The sequence below is a fragment of the Vicugna pacos genome, chromosome 21 (assembly GCF_048564905.1).
Source record: "Vicugna pacos chromosome 21, VicPac4, whole genome shotgun sequence".
Lineage (NCBI taxonomy): Eukaryota > Metazoa > Chordata > Mammalia > Artiodactyla > Camelidae > Vicugna > Vicugna pacos.
The window spans coordinates 26,749,705-26,775,465 of record NC_133007.1 but is presented as its reverse complement, the minus strand read 5'-3'; the positions used below and the strand labels follow the sequence as shown (position 1 = coordinate 26,775,465).

General features: G+C 46.2%; 1 protein-coding gene and 1 long non-coding RNA gene across 2 annotated transcripts; one reads left to right on the top strand and one right to left on the bottom strand.

Moving 5' to 3' along the window:
• On the bottom strand, positions 1 to 23,849 carry LOC140688099 (uncharacterized). Its single transcript, XR_012062841.1, has 4 exons — positions 23,756 to 23,849; positions 14,401 to 14,540; positions 1,308 to 1,442; positions 1 to 68 (listed from the first exon to the last, which is right to left on the bottom strand). It is a non-coding gene; the product is annotated as an uncharacterized lncRNA (long non-coding RNA).
• LORICRIN (loricrin cornified envelope precursor protein) lies at positions 7,489 to 10,102 on the top strand. Its single transcript, XM_072946525.1, has 2 exons — positions 7,489 to 7,599; positions 8,810 to 10,102. Exon 2 carries the CDS (start codon positions 8,833 to 8,835, stop codon positions 9,862 to 9,864), a length of 1,032 nt encoding a protein of 343 aa, XP_072802626.1. The 5' UTR covers positions 7,489 to 7,599; positions 8,810 to 8,832; the 3' UTR covers positions 9,865 to 10,102.
• Positions 23,850 to 25,761: the final 1,912 nt, after the last annotated feature.

Genomic DNA, 25,761 nt, shown 5'->3' with positions numbered 1-25,761 from the left:
CCTCTCACACATGCACTTAGAGTGTTGCTTCAGGCCACACATTCCCAAGGGATTCATGGCCCGGAATCCTGTAAAGAGAAAATGGCATTTATGGGGACAAGATGAAAACACTGGGGGGAAATATTGATTCTGTGGAGTTAGACAGAGTCTCGGGGAGCTGAGGCACTAGGTCCTGCACAAGGAGCATCAGGGGAGACGAGACGTGGAGGGGTGGGTGGGAGCATCCTCACATAACACACCTTTCTCCTTAGCTGCTATGTAGGGACACCGTGCCTATAAATGAAGGTGAAGACCCTGCAGTCATCCATCACAGAGACAATCAAGACCCAACAAAATTCAGTCATGAGTTCTTGAGCGTACAGGGGTGCGAAGACAGCTGGAAGGTCTAAGTGGTGAGACTCGGAGTGGGCAGTGGAGCACAGCCACTGGAACCAATTGGTTAAGAGACCGTAGGGACATGGGGGTACGTGCATGACATCAATATCACATGGGAAATCAGCACCCAAAACTGGGAGTTATGTAAAAGGGAAGGATACGTGAAAAGGAAAAAAGGGCAGGATGAAAATCCTCACCAACACCTTAACATCAGTTGTATCTGAAAACTGGAGTTAGAGGTGACTTTTCCTTTGCTTTGCTTTTCAAATTATTCGTAGCGACGCTAATTTTTTTTCCTTTGCATTTTACAGCAGGATGACTTCCTAGAGGGTAAGAAGGTCAGATCCACCACCAGGGGCTTCACTGCCAAGGAGCACACGGGAGCCAAATTAATCCTTCCTCCGAGCCCAAACTGCTAGATGCTAATTGCAGGAGGATCTAAGCAACGCAGCCTGTCCACATGCCTGTTTTAATCCCGTGCAATTAAATCCACCCTGGGTGGTTACCCTGCAAAGGTTACTCATAACACAGGCCCACTTTCCTCGCCCAGCCCTCCTACTGTACCCCTCCCTCCTCCTCCACAGTCAGCTCAGGTGAGGAAACGCTCTGGGGGGCAGAAAAGTTCCCAGAGTGCCTCTGATTTGAGCCCGAGGCTGGTTTCCAGGGAGGTATGAGAGTTCCCTCCATGCCCAGGACTCTTGTCATTCCATCTGGGTTTTTTCCCTCTGTTGCCTCTGACCCTCCCCACCTCTCCCTTCTCTCTGTCCAGAGAGGGGCCCCGGGAAGGAGGAAGGAGCTTGACTTTACGGGTGAAGAAACTGAGGTCTGAGAGGACAGTGCCTTGCCAAACTCACAGGTCATTGGTGATTGAGCCCGGTTTAGAGCACAGGTCCCCACGGTCCCAAGACTTCAGAGAAGATCCTGATCCCTACCGTTCAGAACAGACTGGAGACCGGCAAACCTCGTAGCTCCCCTGGTGCTGATTCAGGCCCAGCCAAAAAGCTGACCACTGCTCCCGTGGATGGTCAGGGTCTCTGGAAGTCATGATCCAAGGGATATTCTGAAAACTAAGAAGCAGGAGACAACAGGGGCATCAGGTACTTGGATGAAAGCTGGGGGACGGCCGGGCAGAGGAGCTTGCCACGGCCAGTCTATGTGAGCTACCTTCCTGGAATTATCTGCTTGGCTGAGCTACAGATATTTGTCAAATATTCACCCTGAGGCCCAGCCCTGAGTTAGATGGGGATACGGAGGTTTAGGAGGATCCAGTCATGCCTGGATGGTGCCCCTGGCCCAGAAGGAAAGGCCCTGGGAACCCACACCAGATGTGAACAAGGGCCCCATCGTCCCTCACCTGGGGATTCTCTGAGCACATGCAGGGAACCAAACGAGGAAGTCCCTAGAGACCCACCAACCAAATCATGATCACTTCAGCTTTTTCTTCAGCGGGAAGGTTTGCCCCAAGTCACGGATCTAATTTCAACAGGTTCAACTACTGAAATAAAGAGTATAGTTTGAAGAATGAACAAAAATTAAGACTAACCAGCAAGCCTGAGGAACGAGCTCTGCTGGCCAAGACAGAGACTGGGTCCAGCTTCTGATCTTCAGCAGTGACTCCTGTTAACAGTTTGTGGGTAAGAGAGGAGTCACACCCAAGGCTCACTGCAGCCCAGGGGCCCCTGCCTAGTGCGCAGGCACCAAGATGGGATTCAAAACCCACATGGAAAGCGCGCTTACCTCGCCCAGCTTTACAGTGGCACACGGAAAAGGAGAGGCGTCATGGCGCGGTCACCGAAAGCAACACACACCTGAGGACTGAGGTTAAAGCTTTAGGCCAAAGAGCCTAAAAGTCCATGGCTTTGAAATGCTTTTGCTTTTTCCTTCATGTCATATTGATTTCCAAATTCCATTTGACTTGGGATTCGGTTAAAACAACATGGATTATCCACCCGCAAATACCAATGGGCGGGCCGGTCAAGGAGCCAGCGTTCTTGGACCTCCAGCTACCACCACGCACGGAAGTCCTGGGAGGGCTTGTGCCACACTGCCTACCTCAGAGCAGGACTGGAGCCCACAAGTGCTGCTCACTGCTCCTCCCTGCTTGCAAAGCTCCTGTGTGAGCTCAGGAGGTAGGCCCTGAGCCCTCGGGCTACGGAGCAGCTGCCCATCTATGAAAGAGCCTCATGACATCAGCAGTTTACTTCCAGGCCCAGAGGCTAGAGCACCCAGGCCCAGCAGCTTCCTTGAGCCTGTCTGCTCAGCTCTGAAATACTTTTACTGTCATTTTGACTCCCTCGTCTCACTGCCAACACCTGGAGGTACTCTTCTCAGGAGAAGCAGAAAGCCACAACCTGAATCTGCAGTAGGAATACTGAGCTGGGAGACCAGAGATCTGGGTTCTAGACCTGGCCCTGCTGTGTGGCCTTGGGAAGTGGGTTAGCCTCTCTGGGCTTTGGGTTCTTCATCTACCTCTACAAATGATAGAAGCTGATTGGTTGATCTCTACAGTCCTTCCAGCTCCTGCCACCCACCAGCACATAGCATGGTCCCTGAGGAGCTGGGAGCACCCATGAGAGCATCCTCTGTCCCTCACCTCCCACAGGGCACGACCCTGAACCTGATTGAGGCAGGGGGAGGTCGTCCCTTCATTCTGTCCATATTGATCCAAAAAGAAAAGGTATGTAGTGCTTGGAAAGAACACCAGATTTAGAATCAAAGGAACTGAGTCTGAATCCTGTCCATGGGAATTTGGGCAACTGTGTTAGCCTCTGTGAACCACGTCTTCCTTTGGGGAATGGGGATAGCACCTCCCTGAGCACAAAGGACTGTTGCGAGGGATGAACAAGACACATATGTGACAGCGATCGATAAACCCAAGAGTCTGTCCACACAGGAAGTGTGCGAGCAGGCCAGCACAGTCCCTGGGTGCACTGCTCACCCCGCACGCAGCTACGGCCTCTTCAGGAACGCGGAACAACTCAGCTGTGGTCCTCCCACTACAAGGATGGGCTCCAGGAGCACCCAAAAGAAGCTCTTCTCAAGAGTCAACACGTCCTGATAAGGCCCCAGTGGGTTATAGACTCTCTTTAAATCTTAGGATGCAGAATAAAGAACCAATGAGGACCCTGGTCTCAAGGACAGTTATAACTTGGCAAAAGGGACAAGGCTACTGGATGTGTCATTAGCAGGCTGGAACAGTACAGTCGTTCCTTAAGGTCCTGAAAAGGAAAAGCAGTGGGGGAGATGGAACCAGTGGGTGAGGTGAACCCAGGGAAGCTTCCTGGTGAAGGAATTCCAGCAGCTGGGAGCCACCATAGAGCTGTCCTCCTCCCAGACCTCTAAGTGACAGCCAGGGACTGCTGACCTAGGAGGGCTGGAGAGAGGAGGCACATAGCAGCCCAGGAGGTGCCCGGGGCTCTGAGACCCTCCTGGGCTGGGACTCTAAGAGAGAACTTTTCCCATTGAATGGAAACAACACTAAGGGCTTCCAAGTTCTATGCCTGCCTTGCCAGTGCTCCCAAACCCCTTCCTGTGTCCATCTTACTCTTTACAAACCATCTGGTGCCGTTTTCCCCTCAGTTAGGCAGGCCGTCAGCACTCAGTCATGAGAACACACGTGGGAAGCTTTAGATACGTAAGGACTGTGACGAGCAGGCTGCTATCAGACTGGGGGCTCCCCAAGCTCAAGTGCCATAATCTCCCCTCACACCGAGGACCTGGGGACACGGACCAGGTGCCGCCTCTGAAAGGGCTGTTAGTTAATGGGTCTCAAGAATTCCCTTGGGAGGGTAGGTGGCTATAGCTCAGTGGTAGAGCACATGCTTAGCATACACAAGGTCCTGGGTTCAATCCCCAGTAGAAAAAATAATAATAAAAATTTAAATTTTTAATTTTTAAAAAATTTTTGGAAAATGTCTGTTCAGTTCTTCTGCCAATACTTTAAATGGGTTGATTGGTTGTTTGTTTTTTAATTGAAGTACAGTCTATTTAAAATGTTGTATTAGTTTCTGGGGCACAGCATGGATGGACTGGGAGGGCATTATGCTAAGTGAAATGTCAGACAAAGAAAGACAAATACTGTAAGATACCACTTACACGTGGAATCTAAACACATACAACAAACTAGTGAATATAACAGAAAAGAAACAGACTCACAGATGTAGAGAAGGAACTAGGGTTACCAGTGAGGACAGGGAAGAGGGAGGGGCAAGATGGAGGTGGAGGATTAAGAGGTACAAAATATCAGGTATAAAATAAGCTACAAGGATGTACTGTACACCATGGGGAATACAGCCAATATTTTATAATAACTATAAATGGAATATAACCTTTAAAAAATTTGTGACTCACTACCCTGTATACCTGTAACATATAACATTGTACATCAACTATACTTCGATTTTAAAAATATGACATTGTAAAATAAATACATAAATATATTAAAATTGTTTAATTTTTTTTTTATTTTTAAAAAAAATTCCGTTCAATTCCATTGAGATTTACTGAGCACCTACCAATCTATGAGGTTGCAGAACTCAGACGGGCCAGCAAGCACACACGCAGGGCTAAGTGTCTCAAGGCTGCAAATCTTAGAAACCTGACATGCCAAGTCTTACAAAACCCCAAATGCCTAAGTGTCATAATTCTACAAACTTTCCTCATTTCCTCATTGATAAGATAATATGTGATTTCAACTGCCGTCCACACAGATAACCCACCACTTCTGGTCTAGAGAGATAAAGTGGTTCCCATAGTCACACCTCAGGCAAGGTTAACTCACAGCCACAGGATCTAGCACTGCTGTCAGGACCACACTGCATCAGCCTCTCCTACATGTTAACAAAGTAGATGCACCAGCTCAAAGATTTCCCTTATTAAATCCCACATAGCATGGCAGAGGCAAGTAGGAAGTACCCCTCTCCCAAATCTACCAGGGAGATCCATGCACAGGTCTGATACAGCTCCTCTCTAATGCTTAGCATTGTGCCCAGTACACTAGTGTTGGCTGGATTAACAAATAAAGCATTGGGACATTAAATCTGATAGAAAGAAAGAAAAGATCATACCTTTCTTATAAGAACATGAACCTTCGGCACCGACACGGGCCATTTCAAGATTATTAGCTCTTGGAGTCACCTGCACTTGAGCTTCCCAAACTTTGGGACCTCATAGAGAAGTCATATCACCCTCCAAAAAAAAAAGTGATAACTATTATGTGATAGCCAAATTTTCATTTTGACAACTAAGGACATGAAAGGAACAACTACAACCTCTTGTCATCATCATTTTTAAAAGAAATTATTTTTTTAACTGAAGTACAGTCAGTTACAATGTGTCAATTCTGGTGTACAGCACAATGTCCCAGTCATGCGTATACACACATATATTGGTTTTCATATTCTTCTTCATTAAAGGTTATTGCAAGATATTGAATATAGTTCCCTGTGCTATACAGAAAAGAAATGATATTTTAACACACACACATAAACAAACAAACAAAAAAAGGTAGGAGAGCTGTGATTTCAGAACTAAAGACCTTGCTTCTCCTGAATGCACTGCTGACATCCTTTGACTTATATTTTCCTAAAGACTAAGGAACACAAAGTAGTGGGTCAACATGGGCCCACAGATCAGGGCAGGAACCATAGACCACATCTTCTCCTCTTCTCCAGTGAACTGACTATATAAACTGTTCTTTGTTATACCCAAGGCCACCATCTAGTTGGAGCCTGGTTCCCTTTAAAATCTACATGGTGGCTCAGTTTCAAGTTGAAATGTGCCTTCTCCCACAGATCCTGGCTTCTCCCTTGACTGTTCTCTCAGGAGGGGAGCACCCGGGCTCCTCCTGAGTTCACCAGGGTTCATGTTGTTCAAGCTAAAACCAGTGCCACAGCTTCCGAAGGTCACAGTCCAATCAGGATCATTTGGATCATTACAACTTCACCATAATTAACCAACCACTTACTATTGGTGCTGTCATTTCAACACAGAGTTGGGTGGAATAAAGTTCAATGTGCTATCTGAACAACAGCAACTGAGTTCCAGTGATGAAAGAAGAGGGCAAAATGCCAATCTTCATACACAGAGTTTATGCGACTGGCCCAACATCAACCGGAAATTTTTGAGTTATTTTCCTAGATAAGAGCTTGCCCCAAGCCATCTGGGGACGCCCTCCTGGCATTGCTGAGATAGGTATTACCATTCCTATTTGATAGACGGGGTAACTGAGCATCAGAAAGTTTCTTCATTCAACAGCCAACAAATCCTTACTAAGTGCTTCCTATGTGCTGGCACCGGGTAAGCTGCTGTGACTTTGACCAAGGTGACACAGCTAGCAAGTAGCATAGACAGCACCCAAACCCAGTCACCTAATCTCAAGTCCATTCCATTCCAGGGCTGCCTCTTAGGCTGAGGTCAGTTTTACTGCACAAGACAGCGGGATCCCAGAACCAAAAGGCCATGCTAGGAAGGACCACATGGTCCCTCTCTTTAGCTTGCTCCTCTGCAAAGAAAGTCAGTAGTGATGATCAAGATTTTCAGACATACACTGTCTCCAGGAATCAATCAAAGTAGTCACAATCATTAGTTGTAGCACTGTCTCTGGTAGGCAGCCCAGAACCGGCTTCTACAGGGTCACTCTCTCAAGCCAGGAAGGAAGAGAGAAGCAGCCTGGTGAAAGCCACATGAAACCCTGTGGGAGAAACTTTTGGCAAAGGAAGCTCTCTAAAGTTCAGAGAATTTCCAAGCAATAGGATCAGAAGCCACAGTGGGATTTTAAAAGTCCTACTCCTTGGACCAAGGACTGAGATAACCAGTGTGACTCTCTTAGGGTTGCCTAAAGAGTCTGAGACCTATTCCTCAAGCACAGCCTTCTGACTACAGCATGTGCTCCGCACCAGAGGTTTTGGAAACGATGTCTGTAATCCACTCTGGCTGGCCATCCCTGCTGGCCAGCCTGCCACACAGTTGCATCAGACAAGGGGCCAGTCACACATGAGGCTGCCCATCTCAAGAATGCCAAAATCTTCATGAATGGGCTATCCTGTGGCTTTAATCACAGGGAGGTGGGGTGACAGCCATAGGTCATGCAACTGAGGTCAAACGTGAGAGGCTGGGCCCAGATCAATAGATGACTCAGCAATTAAGGTATAAAACCTCAGGTGCTCCAGTGCTCCTCACACAGCCAGAATCTCCTCTCCTCATTCAGCCTTCCCAGTGCTTTGGGTAAGTGTGGGTTCTACCGGCTCTCATCTTCCCCACTGGCCTTGCCCAGGCCTGCATGGGCTATGTGGACCAGGGGACAAACAGGCAAGTCTTCGCTCCCCTTTGGGACCTACAGGACCTCTGCCTTTCCAATTGCATTCATGTTTAGAGGGGCTTCAGGCAGGAAAGAAAGCCAAGCTGCTGCTGTGCAGGTGATGTTTCTGATCTTCTGGCCAGAATGTAAACTGCACAAAGACAGACCATTTCCTGTCTCTCTGGCACATCTGTAGGGGCCTGCCTGGTGCTAGGCACAGACGAGCATTCTGCAGAGACTGTCCCAGGCAGCCTGTGCATGGGCTGGATGGATCCTGCGGACCTGTCAGGAGGAGAAGCTGAGTGTACTCTCAGAAAACAGGAAGAATGATTCAGAGACGCAAATGGGAGAGATTTTAGGAGTCACAGGAACCCAATGCCTGTTTTACACAGATGTTCTAAGAAGGAAATGGCTTGTGAGATGCCCAGATGCAATTTCCTGCTAATTATGGCCCCGTCAACCAAGCTTGGACATAAGCAAAGCTGATATCTTCTGGTCAGAGATGCTGGTCTGAAGGCCCACTGGGGTCCTCTCCCGTTTCCAGACAGGACCATGGGGGAGCTGCCTTTTCTGATAATTGGCCCAAAATCATGGCTAAGCTCAGTGGAACAGACCAAGAGTTTGAATTAATTCTATTTTGCAAAGAATGGGGTGCAACAGCCCTGCGACATTCAGACAAACCTCCCTCCGTTGTGCCACGGATGGGTAAAATCCCCCACCCGAGGTGGAGGCTGTGGTAATTTTCTACTTGCACTCAGAGAATCAGTGTCAGGATCAGAGGAGAACTAAGCGGTGAAATGCTTGAACCATCTCATTTCACAGGAAGTGAGGAAACAGGCCAAGTGTGGGTCACTTGCCCCAGGATCACACAATGGAGGCCAGAGAGAGAGAAAGAGAAATGGGCACTGCTAAGTGGGCTATTTGAAGCTTGGTAAAGACTTTAGGAGGGGGAAGACAACTCTTCCCTAAGACCTCTAACCCTGGGATTCCTAGCTGAGAGCTTGCCCGGATCCAATCAGAGAGAGCATCAAGCCTGGCCCAGGCAGCGCTGCTCAGAGGATGATGGGCGTTGCCATGGATGCAGCTGCCTCTGCCGCCGCATCTTGCAGCTGGTGATGCTCTCTGTTCTCCTTCCAGGGCTCCCTTCTTCCTTAGACAGGATGTCTCACCAGAAAAAGCAGCCCACCCCCATACCCCCAGTGATCTGCGGGAAGACCTCCGGCGGCGGCGGCGGCGGCGGCGGCGGAGGCTCTGGCGGCAGCGGAGGAGGCTGCAGTTCCGTCTGCGGCGGCTACTCTGGCGGTGGCGGCTCCGGTAGCTACGGCGGCGGCTCCGGCGGAGGCGTCAAGTATTCAGGGGGCGGCGGCGGCGGCTCCCACTGCGGAGGCTACTCCGGCGGCGGAGGCGGCAGTTCCGGCTGCGGAGGCTACTCTGGCGGCGGCGGCTCCGGCTGCGGCGGGTCTTCCTCTGGGGGCGGCGGCTCTGGAGGCTGCGGAGGAGGTTCCGGTGGGAAGTACTCCGGAGGGGGCGGCAGCTCCGGAGGCGGCTGCTACTCCAGCGGCGGCGGCTCCTCCGGGGGCGGCTGCTACTCCAGCGGCGGCGGCTCCTCCGGGGGCGGCTGCTTCTCCAGCGGCGGCGGCGGCGGCGGCGGCGGCGGCTCCTCCGGGCAGCAGGTCCAGTGCCAGAGCTATGGAGGCATATCCAGCGGCGGCTCCTCCGGGGGCGGCTCCGGCTGCGGCGGGGGCTCCTCCGGGGGCGGCTCCGGCTGCGGCGGGGGCTCCTCCGGGGGCGGCTCCGGCTACTTCTCCTCCTCGCAGCAGTCCCAGTCCTCGTGCTTGCCCCAGCAGAGCTACGGAGGGGGGTCGTCTGGCGGCGGCTGCAGCGGCGGCTCCTCCGGGGGCGGCGGCGGCTGCTTCTCCAGCGGTGGGGGCGGCGGCTGCGGCGGCGGCTCCTCCGGGGGCGGCGGCGGCTGCTTCTCCAGCGGTGGGGGCTGCGGCGGCGGCTCCTCCGGGGGCGGCGGCGGCTGCTTCTCCAGCGGTGGGGGCGGCGGCTGCGGCGGCGGCTCCTCCGGGGGCGGCGGCGGCTCCAGCTGCGGAGGGGTCTCCTCCGGGGGTGGCTCTGGGAGCGGCAAGGGCGTCCCAATCTGCCACCAGACCCAGCAGAAGCAAGCGCCTACCTGGCCATGCAAATAAGGCCCCCTGGACGCCACGGAGGGGAAGGAGCTGGAGGTGTAATGCTCCGTGGGCGCCGATGGGCTTAGCGCTCTCATGATATTGCCCTGAGGTTTCTCAATCCTTCACGTCTTAATCCGCCCGAAGCCACTGAGTTCCCAAACTGCTTGTTGTTCTGCAGTTTTCCCTCCTTGGTTTCCGTACAACTACCTCCCAATCCCAGTACCTCCTCAGTCAATAAATTTGCAATTCATGAGAATTTCTGGGTTTCCAGGCATCTTTGTAGCTTCCATTCCATTCCATTCCTCTTCCGTCCATTCATTCATCCACTGAAACAGTCATTCAACAATTGTTATTTATTCTGTCGGGGGAAAGTGAGTGGGTACCTGGGAACCAGCGAGGCGGGGAATGGCTAGCAACCAAGGACCAAACATGTGAATTCTCTGATTTACGGCTAAAAGTCATGAAGCGATTCCAAAACACAAAGACCCTGGGGAAAGACTTCAACAAACAACCCCTGCTCGGTTGGGGTAGTCACCATGGGCTTCCTCCTTGAGCTCAGTACCTTTTTAAGACAAGGCTACCCTGGGAAGATGCTCTTTCTCATAGTCCAGAGCCTTGTCTGCAAGGTCTAAAAGCAGGTGACTGCACATAAGAAGCAGCTCATGCTACCCAGACTCACAGGAAAAGGAATGATCATATCAGATGTTTATGAGCCTCTACAGTGTGTAAGACCTCTTACTAGGCGCCTGCAGGGACAGGAGGAAGAAGAGGAGCTGTTTCCCGGTCTCTTGAAGGAGCTTCACCCCATTTAAGGAATACAGCATAACTGTGTGAAATGTTTAACTCTAGCACCAGAGAGATCACGGAGAAACACGGGAAACATTCCAATTAAGGAAGAAGTTACAGCTGCTCTGTTACTTGCTTAGCCCTCAAAAGACATGTAAACCATCAGCCTGGTCAGGCACTCTGCCAGCTCTAGGTAAATGCTAACTTATTGATTTACCCAAAACAACACACCTGCAACCTCAAAAAGTTAAGGTATTCACTCTACCCAGTCACTGCTGGAGACAGAAAGACAGATGATCCCTCCCCACCTTTTCCATTTACAGAGTCACCACCACCCTCATCATTTTATAACAGTAACTTACGGAAATCAAAACAGGTACCAGCCTTAAAGATCATAGAGTCCACCCACTGTATTATTTTTATCTTTTTTAATGAAAGTAGGACTTTTAGTTCTGTACCAGATAGAGTAGATGCATTTCACCATACTGCCCCTGCTTAGTGTAACTAAAATATCCGGTCATAATGTATAACACAGACACAAGCAGAGTCTGAAAGGTGGGGAGAAGAAGGCAGAGTAGCTAGAGTCCTCAGGACTTGAGGAGTGACACCATGGTAAGTTTCCTGGGTTTTCTTTTTGCCTTCTGTATATCCCAGATTGGCTCTAGATAGTCTGCAGCCAAGAAATGCCAGCAAATGTGGGCAGAAAGCAGCCCCAAGAAAGTCTTTCTCCATTCATAGAACCAAAAAAGAGGTAACCTAGCAAGGCAGAAATTTTTTTTTTTTTGACAATATCCACCCTACTTTAGCCAACCATCTCAGAAAAAAAGATTGGGGATATTGGACTCCCGCCTGTACCCAGTAGTAAGGAAATGATACCCCCCCATACCTCACTGGTACAGTATTAGCAGAGAAAGGCTTGCTGCAATAGGAGATCCAGAGTCTCATAACACAATGCCAACAATGTCTAGCACACAATCAAGAATTACTCATCATTCCAAGAACTTGAATGAGAAAAGATGTTATCGATACTAACACTGAAATGATACCAACTTGGGGGATTATCTGACAGGGGTTTTATCTAACATAGTAAAAATATTTTTTTGCAAGAAATTACAAATACATTTGAAATAAATGAAAAAACAGAAAGTCTTGCCAAAGAAACAATATATTTTTTTAAAATCAAGGAAAAAATTTTAGAACTAAAACATATAATAACCAATTATAGAATTGAATTTTAGAGCTGAAAAATATAAAACTCACTGGGCAGGCTCAACAGCAGAATGGAAATGACAGAGTAAAGAATCATGATTGTTCCCCTGAGTGTAATGTTTTCCTTTTCTTTGACTGCTTTTTACATGTGTTCTCTCCATGTTTGTTTTCCCGTAGTTCTTGACTAAAGTAGGCTGAGTGTAGTCTCCTTTGTATTTGTCCTGATTGGTATTCTCTGAGTTTCTTTGATCTATGGTTTGATGTGTTTCATTAATTTTTTAATATTTCTAACATTGTGTCCTGAAAGATTTATTCTTCCCTTTCTCTCTTGACTCTTTTCTTTCCTTTCTGGGTCTCAACACCTTTGTTAGTTAATTTGATATTGCCTCACAAGTCTTAAACACTCTTCTGTTTTGTTCATTCTATCTTCCTCTTCTATTTCAGTGTGAGTAATTTCTACTTACCTTTTTTTAGGTTCTCTGATTCTTCTGCTAAATTCAGTCTTCTGGGTAGCTGATCCACTGAATTTTTCATTTCAAATATTGGACTCTTTATTTTAGAATGTCCATTTGTTTCTTTTGTAAAGAGGCTGTTTTACTAGTGAGATTTCACATCTGATTACCTATTTGGACCACTTTTCCTATCAGTTCTTTATTGTATTACCTACTGTAAAGTCTGCTAACTGCACCACCTGGTCATCTCTTGATCTGCTTTTTTTGGGTGGCAGGGGGGAGTACATATAAGAATATTGAGACTTTGGGTTCTACTTTCTTTCTCTAGAAGACTGTCATTGTTTTTTTGTTTGTTTCTGGCAGACAGTTACATTACTACCTTAATTTTGTGGAACTCTTTTCCCTGCATTATAGTTCTTTTTATGGGGAAAATATACCCTTTCTCTGTCTTCCTTTTAAAAATTGTTAACTATCTCATATATATTCAAAGGGTGTACATTGTATAGTTAGTCTAAAAACAATAATAAAACGAATACCTCAACAATTAATATATACCAAACACACATCTTAAGAAACAGAGAATTCCCAGTACTTTAGAAGCCTGTTGGATTCCTCATCTCAATCACAACTTCCCAGTCCCACCTCATCCTGAATTTGTGAAGATCATTTCCTCAAATGTTTACAATATGTGTAATATATACCAAATCACATGTTTCATTTTGACCACACTGTAATGTTTATGTAAGTGGATTCATACTTTATGCTGTCTTCTATGATATGCTTATTTCACCCAACAACATTAAGTTTTTGCGATTCATCAATTATGAAGCATAAAATTAATTTTCATCAATGTTCACTGCTGTATGGTGTTCTACATGTGACTATAGCACAGTATATTTATTCATCATATTGTTGAGGATATTGAATTGTTTTCAAGCTTTACAATGCTACTATGAGCATTTTAACACATATTTCTTTGCGTACATGTGTAAGAGTTTCTGTGGAATTAGCAAAATTGCCAAGTTTTAGACTACACACATCTTCAGCTTTACTCTTACCAATCCCATTTGTCTTCAAAGTGGTTGTTACAATTTCTATTTCCACCAGCATTGTATTAGAGTTCCTGTCCCTCCACATCCTAACCAGTACATGATATTTTCAGACATTTTAATTCTTACTAATTTGTGGAGTATCTTACAGTTTTGACTTGAACTTTAAGTTTATTCCACTGCTCTTTTTTAGACTTCTCAAATTATATAGTCAGCTCAGTTATCAGCATGATCACTAATAAGACTAAGCTTTTTCATATATTTATTGGGCAGTCATTTTCTCTATTACAAAATGTTTGTTCATATATTTTGCCCATTTTTCTATTAGGTTGACTGTCTTTTTCTAGTTGAATCATAAGGATTCTAGAGATTAAGGGACAGGGATTTGCATTCCCGGAGTGAAAGTCAAGTTACTGCATATTGTTTCGATGAATTTCTGGGTTTAGGTTACTAATAATTTTTTTTAGGACTTTGCATCTGTGCACATAGGAGAGATTGGTTTGCAATGTTTCTTTGTGTTACTGCCCATCTGTGGTTTTGGTGTCAAGAATAACCTAGCTTTACAAAAAGCATTGGCATATGAGCCCTTCTTTTAGTGCTCTATCTATAAAACTCTATTTCTGGAGCCCTAGTAGAACCTGCTAATTCTACCCCCACACACCTCTTTTGAAGTAATGACGTCTGGCTCCATCTGTTTTGCCCCCACTCCCTGCTGAAAGGAAAATCTAACTTAATTGACTGTGGTTAAAAGAGGCTCACACACACACACACACACACACACACACACACACACAGCTAAAGGTTAGCCTTTCCGGGCATTTCCTCTTCTGGGTCTACCTATTATGAACGCTTTTACCTTTCTTGCCACTCTTCCTTGGTTTCTTGACCTGTATCCAGAACTCTGATTTCAGACACACAACAATGTAATAACAATGACAAATGAGCACTTTCACAGCCGCATCCTATTTGACTCTTCACTCCTGTGACGTAGGTAGAGTGGAAATTATTGCCATTTTATGAATGAAGAACTGAGGTTCAGAGTGGTTAAACTCACTTACCTAAGGTCACACCTCAGGGCTGAAGTCCGACCTAGATCACTGGGCGAGGTGATCTGAGAGATCCAAATCCCAAAGAAAATTCAAGTGAAAGCTGCGTGTCTTCATACAAGTTGCTCAGTGTCATCTCTTAACCTAAATTTCTTAATTGTAAAATAGAAGGGAGGAGCTAGATCAGCACCTTCAAATCTTTGTGTGCACATGAAACTTACTTGAGATGATAATATTAATTGCGGATTTTCAAGCTTCACCTCTCAGAGAGTCTGAGATAATAGGTCTGAAGTGGAACCTAGGAATCTGCATTTTAATGATTACCCAAGGTATTTCTGATGCATATTGACCTAAAACTAATATGACAGTCAGTTACTTCTCCAGCAAAAGTGGATTTATTCAGGATCAGCAAAGAATTGCAATTTGGGGTCTGCAGTCATAGTGAGCCACATGCACATCCCCACACAAGAAGAAGAGAACACTTTTATAGAGGGGAAAAGGAAGTCGGGAGGGATATAGTTAAAAAGAGTCCATTGAAGGAATTGAGAGTTCAAAGTGTAGAGTCTTTTCGTTGGCTGAGTTGTGACAGTCTCTCATTGGCTGAGCTCCTGCCAAGCTAGAGGAAGTCTTTCTTTCCACACCCCACCCCCACCTCCGTTAGGCTCAGCTGCTGTTGTAGGATATGAGAGCACCCCTTCTGGTCTCATGACTCTATTTTAATTGAGGTTTCTGTTTATTAATTCTCACTGGCAGATGAGCTGAGGTGCATTCTATGAAAAACACAGAGTTAGATTTTATCTAAGTACCTCCAGCTCTGACAATCCTAAGATTTGACCATCACAGGGCAGGGATGGTGTCTGCTTTAGTGTTTTTGCATCTTGGTGTCAAGGTGGTGAGACCCAACAAAAAGCATTCTGAATGTGGTGTGAGAGAATTGACATGGCACCTAATTCCCCTAAATTTTGTGATTTCAATCACAAAATGCATATAATCACTCTTAGGTAGAGGAAAATGTGAAACTGACAAGAGATAATGTAGCTACAAGCACCCAGCCCACTGTGGATGCTCAAAAAAATTGTAGTTTATCAAAAGAGTTTGAAAGAACGTTTTGACTTTCATTGTGAAATATCCCTTCCTTGAATCCCAACTCTTCAGCTTCCATTGAAAGCCATCCAGTCTGCCACCTGCTTGCCCCATCTCCCATTATTCCCACTCACACTCTTCATGCCGATCATGTCCAGTGCTGCCCATCCCATGAAACTTGATGCTTTCTTTGATGGCTTCATATGAGCCCTTCTCATCCTGCACCTAGTTACTTCCTGTTCCTTCTAGGATGCCGTTCCCGACCCCCGCCCCTCACGGGTGTCACCTTAGGACACCATAGACCTCTACGGTAGCACTGGCCAGGCTGCATTGTTTGCCCACTGGAATGTTTGTTTTATTCACCAGCTAAATTTTAAAATTGTGGTATCATTTAGAATAAGGGGGCCTGGATCCCTGACTGACAGGACAGAGAGTCCACACTGACCCATATCGGACTTGCTATGAGTGAGAAGTCAGTGTTTGCTGTTTTAAGCCACTGTACTTTAGAGGACTGTGACAGCGAGCAAAGCCTATCTTGACTAATTGATTCAATTTCTAACCAAGAGCATAGAGGAAAATGTCCAAACACAGACGGGGGAAAGGTTAAAATTTGTACGAAGAACAAGGGGAATTAATGTCTAACACAACTTCTAATGGGTGAGTTTTCCAACACCACCAAGCAAGTCTCTGACACCAGCTGGGTCCCTTGGCAATTCAACTCAATTCTGACACTATCTATCTGGAAGTAGTGTCAGATCCCACAGGTTAAGGGCTCAGTCCTGTAAGACTGCACCACCACCACCACCACCACCACCACTTGAGATGCCAATTACATGTTCAGGTTTCACCTGTGCTGTAGATCAAAGGTTCCAACAAACTCCTCCTTGGGGTCAATTAATTTGCTAACACAGCTCACAGAACTCAGAGAAACATTTTACTTGCTAGGTTACCAGTTTATTATTTTAAAAAAAGATATAACTCAGAACAGCCAGATGGGAGACATGCACTGGGCAAGGCATCAGGAAAGGGTGCGGAGCTTCCGTGCTCTCCATAGGAGTGCCGCTCTCCTGAATCCCCACATTCACCAACCCAGAGGCTCTCCAAACTCAGTCCTTTGGGGTTTTATGGCGACTTCATTACATAAGCATGACTGATTAAAATCATTGGACACAATCTACAGCCCCTCTCCCCTCTCTAGAGATGGGGGTGGCACTGAAAGTCACAGCCTTCTAATCACATGGCCGACTCCACTGGCAACCAGCTCCCATCCTTAGGTGCTTTCCAAAAATCCCCTCATTAACATAACAAAAACGTTTTGTAGCTATCATCAGAGGAAATTCCAAGGTTTTTAGAAGCTGTGTCAGAATCAGGGATGAAGACTAAATATATTTCTTATAAATCGCAACGTCACAGGATACAGCTTCACACTAACTGGCGTCTGAACAGCTATGGGCTGAATTGTGTGCCCACCCCCATCAAATTCATATATTGAAGCCCTAACTCCCAGTGTGATGGTATTTGGAGACATGGTCTTTGGGGATGATTAGGTTTAGATGAGGTCAAGAGGATGGAGCCCTCATGATGGGCTTAGCACCCTTGTGAGAAAAGATGTGCTCTCGCTCTCTCTCCCCTTCCCTACCAAGTGAGGACATAGCAAGAATGCAGCTGTCTGAAAGCCAGGAAGAGAGCTCTCACCAGAACCAGACCTTGCTAGCACCCTGATCTCAGAACTGTGAGAAAATAAGTATCTGTTGGTGAAGCCAGTCTATGGTATTTTGTTATGGCAGCCCAAGTTGACTGAGACATGGAATTTGTGACTACTTAGTAGATAACTGGCATATATTTGATAAATGAATATATAAAAGCGTCTCCTAAATTCTGCAGCCTTACCCAGGAGACGAAGTACCAAACACTTCCCTTCAAAGCCGTTCCCTCTGCTGCTGAAGAAAGCATTTGGAAGTGGTGAGTTCCTCGTCACTAGGAATTTCAAACAGGGTCAGTTCTTCGGTGGACTGGGCAGTTAAATAGGAGGTAGAATTAAGTACGTGAAAGTGTTTTATAAATATATATATAATGTCACATATATAAATGTTTACATATTTGTAAAATTGTCAGATCTACAAAAAAAAGTCAGTGTGATGTTCCAGAAAGAGCCCAAGATATGCAGTAAAATAACTGGATTTGGGGACCCAGGGTTTATAAGGCTGTGTGACTTTGGACGGATCACTCTACCTATCAGAGCCTCTGTAAAATGGGGACAATAAAGTCCACCTTACACAGCCACTGTGGAGTTCACAGTTCCAAATCCCTATCTAGATGGAAAGAGGTCATTGTTGCCATTTTATGTTCTCAGTCTACCTAAGTGTCCCTGACTCAAGGTTCCAGTATTTCTGTATCCCACACGCGGTGAACAGGACAGACTCGCCTGCCCCCTGCTGGTGAACATCGGCACCGCACATTATCTCTGTGGTGCCCGCAAGGTTGGTTTCCTTCCCATTGCCGCAAGCATGTGTCTCATTCCGCCTCGGGGCTGTAAAGGTAGCCCTGTGGGTAATCAGTATTTTCTGACTAGGGCTCACTGGGCTGAGTCATAGTTCCCACGAAAGAGAGGTACAGTGTCCCATTAGACTAGAGGACAGTGCACTGGCTTTGAAGTCAGACAGGCTTGAGTTTGTAGAGCCCTCTGTGCCCTTACCAGCTGGACCACCTTGGGCTCTTCACTGACACTTACTGAGAACCATTTGATTGTCCCCTTTCTGAAGTCACTATATCTTTTAAGAAAATACCAAAATATTAAGAGAAAGAAAAATGTGTTAGCTGAGATCAATGATCAATTTCATATTACTAAAAAGGTTGTCACACCATTACTGCGGAAAACAGAATAAATTTCCCACAGCAACCATCTTACAGGTACAGATGAAGAAACTGAGGCTCGGAGAGATTAGTTAATCTAGCCAAAGGCTCCAAGGTTATTTTTATTTCTATTGTTGCTGCTGCTAATTTTAACTGTGATCATCATCTTAAACTCAAGAAAAAAACCCATTAGTTAGAGGAGGGATGGGTAGGTGCCGGATGGGGAGCAGAGGGAGAACCAGGAGGTCATTTTCCGTGGCAGAAGGCAATTCTGCTTCCGGCAACGCCCAGGAGAGACACTGGGGCCCTTGCTGGGGTCTAACTCAGCCGGAGTCCCCACCTTCTAAGTATCAGCCAAGCAATTTTAACCTGAGGCATCCCTGAGCCCTTATCCATGAAAACATTCAGATCCCACTTTCCTACTCACTCACACAAACTATTAAGAAACTATGACATTCAGGTGCCCAACTAGACACTGAAGATACAAAAATGAACGGCACACAGTCCCAGCCCTCTCAGAGCTCAAGTTCCAGTGTGGAGACAACCAGATAGACCAACAATACCATTAATGCATTAACCATGCCACAAATGCTTATTGATCCCTTAGGAGTTGGGAGTACATCTCAAAATACGACAGAGTATCAGCCTCTCCAAGTTCACAACCTCACAGGTGATAGAGAGAAACAAGCCAAAATCCCAACACAGCACAAAAAGCAAGAGCTCCCAGGATCTCGAATTAGGGCGTCTCTGTCTTGGAGGACTGAGGCAGGATAAACAGAAGATGTGACGTTTGGGCTGGGTTTCTGAACCATTCAGTTACCAGGCAGAGGAGCAAGGGAAGGAACACCCACGGAGATGGAACAGCACATCCAAAGGCACTGACCTGAGAATGGGTGTGGCGCGGTCAGGGAACGGGTGTGCTGCCTGAGTCAGGAGAGAACCAAGGAAACGAGGCAGGGAGTGGATGCACACGAGCAGGGCTGAGCGTGGAGAGTGAGAGGCTCGTTGTGCCAGAACAAGAAGTTTCGGTTTTATTCTCTGGGCAAAAGGAGCCAGCAAGGGCCTGACAGGTCAGACGTGCTTTTTGTTCATCTGTTTTCTTTTGTTTTTTTAAGCAAGGTTACATCAGCAGCAGGACGAGAAATGAATAGTCAATAATGTGACTAATGAAGCACTTGGGTGAGAAATGATGACATTAACTCAGGCCTTGGCATGGGCGAGGGAGGACGGGATGAGAGTCAGGAGACATTTCTGAGCTCAAAACCGTAAGACTTGCAGCTAACTGCTTATTAGTAATAGCTCATATTTATTGAGGCTTATTACGCTCTTGGTCAATACGAAGCACTGCGTCTACACCATCATTCAGTCCTCACAAGAGCTTTATAAGTTGTGCACTTGTGTATCCCATTTTGCAGATCTGGAAACAGAGGCTTAGATTTGGCCCCACCTCTGTCCATCTCCAAAGTAATAATACTGCCTCCCTCATTGGATGTGGATGAAGAAGAGGAGGAAAGAATGACATGGAGTTTTCCAGCTTGGAAAAGACTCTTGGGGAGAGGGGGTGCCTTCACTGCTGGACATGTGAGCCTTGTGGATCTGGAGCTCAGAGATGGAGCTTGTCTGGAGCCATAGAATTAAGCGCTCTCAATAGATGAGAGGTTAGACTTATGACAACGGATAGGATAATCTGTGGAAGAGCAGAGGAAAAAGGCAAGAGGGACAAGGACAGGGCTCTGGGGAACGTCAACATTCCAAACAGCTGGAGGAAAAGAACCTGTGGAGGAGGGTGATAAGAGGCAGCCAGTGAGGCCAGAGGAAAAGCAGAAGCATGTCCCCCACTGTGTTCCTGTCGGTTTGGGTTTTCTCTGCCAAGGAAAGCTGGGAATGGTCTGCAAACCTGGATTTCAGAATACAGCTCCAACTATAAAAACACGGGTGACCTATCTGTCCCTTGATGGTTCTCTGTTACTCACAAGATAAAATTTCAATGAAAACATTGAATTATACCAGTCTAGGGCTGATCTCTCAAAAACGCCACCTTTTACCCTCTGCCTTGCGTAAGAGCTTTGATTTCTGTACTTAGGACAGACACCTGCAAGTGACAAAAAAGTCGCCCCCAGTGCCACACACTGAGTCACTGGTGTAGGACGCTGTCAACATGTGTTTCAAAGTCCACAGGTTATACTTGCATATTCACCCCTTTAGAATGAGAGCCACAGGTATACCGAAAAATACAGATTGGGAAGGAAGAAATAAAACTGCCTGTGTTCACAATTGGCAGGGTTGTCCATGTAGAAAACCCCAAAGAATTGAAAGAAGAAAAAAGAAAAACCTGCTGAAACTAATAAGCATAGCAAAGTCACAGGACACAAGGCTAATACACAAATACACAAAAGCTCATTGCTTTCCTATACACCAGAAATGAGTAATTGGAATTTGAAACTTGAAATAAGAGAATTTACAATAGCACCAAAACCAAGAAAATATTTAGGTATAAATCAAACTACACATGTTTAGAATGTATATGTAGAAAACTACAAAACTTTGATGAAATAAATCAAAAAAGATCTAAATAAATGGAGAGAGATTCTGTGTTCATAGATTGAAAGCCTCAACATTGTTAAGATGTCAGTTCTTTCCAGTTTGATCTATGGATTTAATATAATACCAACCAATATTCTGGCAAGCTATTTTGGAAATATCACCAAACTAATTCTAAGGTTTATACATAAAGGCAAAAGACCCAGAATAGCCAACACAATAGTGAAGGAGATGAACAAAGTTGGAAGACTTAACACTACCTAACTTCAAGACTGGTTATAAAGCTACAGTAATCAAGACTGTGTGGTGTTGGCAAGAGAATAGATACATGGAGCAACAGAACAGAACACAGAACACAGAAATAGACCCACACAGATAAAGTCAACTTATCTGAATGAAGGCAATTCAATGAATAAAAGATAGTCTTTTAAGAAATTGTGCTGGAACCATTGGACAGTCTATATGGAAAAAAATTAACCTAGATACAGACTTAACACCTTTTACAAAAATAACTCAAAATGGATCTTAGGCCTAGAAGTAAAATGCAAAACTAGAAAGCTTCTAGAAGAAAACAGGAGAAAATCTATGTGACCTTGGATTTGGCAATGAGTTTTTAGATACAACATCAAAAGCACAATTCATGAAAGATAAATTGATAAATTGGACTGCATTAAAATTAAAAATGTCTACTCTGTGAATGACAACGATAAGCGAATGAAAAGACAAGCCACAGACTGGGAGAAAACATCTGCAAAACATCTCTCCAGTAAAGGACCTATATCCACAATATGCAAAGAGCTCTTAAAACTCAACAACAAGAAAACAAACAATCCAATTTTAAGTGGACAAATATATGAACAGACATCTCACCAAAAAAGATATACAAATGGCAAATAAACATAAAAAAAGGGAATTGAAAGCCAAAACATTAATAAGATACCACTACACACCTACTGGAATGCCTAGAATCCAAAAAACTGAGCTGGGGGGGATGTGGAGCAACAGGAACTTTCATTCATTGCTGACTGCATCGGGAACACAAAATGGAATAGCTCTTTTGTAAGATAGTTTGGCAGTTGCCTACAAAGCTCAACACAGTCTTACCACATTATCTAGCAACCGTTTGTCTAGGGATCTATCCAACTGATCTGAAAACTTATTCTATGTAAAACTTGCATGCAAATATTTATAGCAGCTTTATTCATAATCACCAAAAACTGGAAGCAACCAAGATGTCCTTCAATAGGGGAAGAGATAAACAAACTGTGGTATATCTATACAATGGACTATATTCAGCAATTTTTTAAAAATGAGCTATCAAGCCAGGAAAAGACATGGATGACCCTTAAATACATATCAATAAGGGAAAGAAGCCAGTCTGAAAGGGCTCCAGACTGTTTGCTTCCAATTATATGACCTTCTGTTAGAGGCAAAACTATGGAGACAGTAAAAAGATCAGTGGTTGCCAGGAGATCAGGGTCAAACAGGTCAAAGAGAACTACAAAGGGTTTTTTCAGGGAAATGAAAATACTCTGAATGATACTGCAGTTGTGAAACACGAGTGTGCATTTGTCAAAGCCCACTGAGCACCAAGAATGATCCCAAATCCCTGCAAGTCTTTTTTCCAATCATTTAGGAGGCAGGCGCAATTCCAAGATAGAGCACAGGATGTATTTTTTTAATCTAACTGTACTACCAGTGTATGAAACTGAAGGGAATGTGTGTTGGAGGTGCAGGGGGAGGCCAGTGAGGCTGGAGTGCAGAGAGAGAGGGGAGAAATAGCAGGAGGTGTGGTCAGAGGCAACATGACGAGCCAGACTGCGTAGGACTTTTTAAGCCATAGTAAGGACGTTGGCTCTTGCTTTGAGGGACACAGAAAGCCATCAGAGGATTTTGAGTAGAGGAGAGAGATGATCCGACTCGGATTTTACCAGGTTCTCTCTGGCTCCTGTGTTGAGAACAGACTCAAGGGCTGGGGGAGAACAAAATGTGTACATACACAAACAGAAAAGAATCAAGGACACCAGTCAGGAAGCCACCGCAACTCTTCAATGATGGATGACGGTTGTTGAAACCAGAGTGGTAGCCAGGGAAGTACTGAGGATGGCTGAATACTGAATATATTTTGAAGGTAGAGCCAGCCGGAAGACAGAAATGAGAGAACGAAAGGAGTCGGCGATGGTCCCAAGGTTTTTACCTGAACAGCTGGAAGAATGGCATCCAATTACTGAGCCGGGGACTACTGCGGTGGGAGCAGTTTCAGAAGAAAGACCAGGAGCCCAGCTTTGGACATTACAGGTTCACATGCCTACTAAATAGACAAGTGGAGACTAGCACAGAGTTAGAATTTGAACAGGGTGTTAAAGAAAGACGTTTTGGCTATAAATATAAATTAGGGAAGTAAAGGTGATGAGTGAAAAAGAGGGATCCCAAAAGAGCATGAACAGGAGGAAATGAAGGGAAGAAGCAGAGCGTTGGACTTAAACAGAGGAGGGAACTCATCACCTTCTGAGGCTGATGTGAAGAATGAAAAAAGTCTAAAGAACTACATTTGGGAATGTGGTGGCAGGGACATTTGCAAGGTCACAGGAAGCTGAGAGAGGGTCTGTGGCACGGGCCTCAACTTTATCTGCTGAGAGGAAGAGGGCTGGGACCGAAGCCCGGGGAAGGAGTGAAATGTGGGAACATTTGCGAGGGCAGTGGGAGCAGGAGCTGACCAGGAGCAAGAAGGAGACTCATCCCAAGGGACGGCTAGGAGCCTATCTGGGAGACGGGGCGGGCCTCTCTCCGACCTCTCAGTCTCAGGACAGGCTGCCTTGCCACTCTGCTTCTTGATGTGCCAAGAGTAGTTTTATGGCCAGAAATACCGGGACTCCAACCCTTGACTCACCCCTGCAGCCATTGCCCCGGCACGTTTGCATCTCCAGCCATTCCCGCTTCCTCCCTGCACCTGCACCAGCTGGGCACCCTGCCTCCTCACCCAGCAGGTCCAGGCAGTCAGCCCTGGCAAAGAGGCGCCCTCTCCACACCCACCAGGGATTGCCCAGCCCCCAGCCCGGGCCAGGCAGCCAGCTCACCTGCGCCACCTAGTGGCCCAGCCAGGGTGGGACTCCAGCTCCCTTATCCTGCTCTTCCCTCGCCCACCTTCCACCTCAAGAGCTGCGGAGTCAGAGGCCTTACTCAGACCCTTAAACTGAGCCCAGGTCTTAGATCTGAAAAATGCCCAGGTCACTGGATTCAATCCCATTGTTTCAGACAAGATACTGAGGACATTTGATTCATTCACAAATATGTATTAGGCTACCATTTTGTGCTGGTGTAGCTGACAGCATCTCAGGAGCTAAGAGTGCACGGGGGAGGTCAAGTGAGGAAGACAGGTATAGAATAAATAACAACAGAATTAAAATACAGCTCCAAATCATGCAGTGCCGGGAAGGGGCAAGTTTCTGAGTAAGTGTATAGCTGGTGGGGGGCGGGGACGGGGACTGGTCCTTTCTGAAGACATGACATTTAGACTGGGAACCGACGGATGAATAAAAATTGACCAAGCAAAGAAATGGAGGGGACTCTGAGGTCCACAGCCCACAACCACCTCATGTCGTTTCCCTGGCAGCTCTCCTCCCTTGCCTCATCCTGCCCGTCTCCGCATGAAGACCTCCCTAAGGAAAGCAATATTGGTCGACTTGTAGCTAATGGGTCACTTTCTCCTGGAGGTCGATTTCGGGGAAACTGCAAGGCAATGGTATTGCAGGGAAGTGGGCACTCAGTCTAGGATGGTGGGCATGTCTCCCCAGTTTCTCATCTGTGAAATGGGGATCACAGCATCTCTTCTCAGGTTTAGTGACGTTTGTAGGAGCGCCTGGCGCTCATTGTCCAGTACATGTGGGTGTTTGGGGAAGGGTAATGAAGGATTTGAATTAAAGAGCTGAAGATGAAGATGTGAGCGATGGCTCACAGACGAGGATAAAAATCAAAATTCAAAAAGATTTCAACAGATTTTAACTATGAGGAAACACTATTAACATGACACTGAATCAAGACACACTGGAGTCCTGCATTGAGGTTGAAAAACAGGCCTGGTGAGGGCGCGGTGGGGTGAGAGGTGAGTTACTAGCCGTTGTGATGGGAAGACTCAGCGGGCCAGTGGGGCTGACAACGTAACCAAAAGGCAATGCAATCTTGGACTGCATTGCTATTATTATTATTAATACTATTATTATTATTACAACATGAATTCAGATCTATACCACTTACAGAGGTTTTACATGTATCACCTGATTAATTGAAAGATATTGTTGGATCAAGGGAAATAACTGCTCCAGTGAACTCTGAGTCAAGGGACCCCTGGGTATCTTGTCCACTTCTGGTCACCAGTTGTGAAAGTCGTGTGAGCAACCAGGAGGACATCCTGATGTGTGGACAAAGGGACAGAAGTTCAGCTCAGCACTGCCATGCGTGAGCTACATGACCTTCAGAAAGTCACAATCTCCCCAAACCGAGCCTCAGTTTCCTCAGCTGTCAAAAAGAAATGACAGCTCCTGTCCAGAGCTGTCTGGAGAATTAAATGAAATCACGAACATCCTGTGCCCAGCAGAGTCTGCACAGAGAAGGGACCGCTGCCTGGTACTAGGCACTCAGCCCTCTCTGTTAGCCACTTGCGGGTGTCTGCTCCGGGGGTCTGCTGTAATCCGGTTTGATCCCAGGTCAGCTTCCATCTGCACACTCTTGGCACCACCACCTCCACGTGATGAACAAGTGGGGGCTCGGTGGGGACAGAAGAGACAAATCGACTGCTCTTGCCACCTGCTCTAAGACAAGTCAACAGACAGTCACAGCCCCTGTCCCCCAGACCTTGGGATTCCACGTGTCTGGATGTTTACTGAGCACCTGCTATGC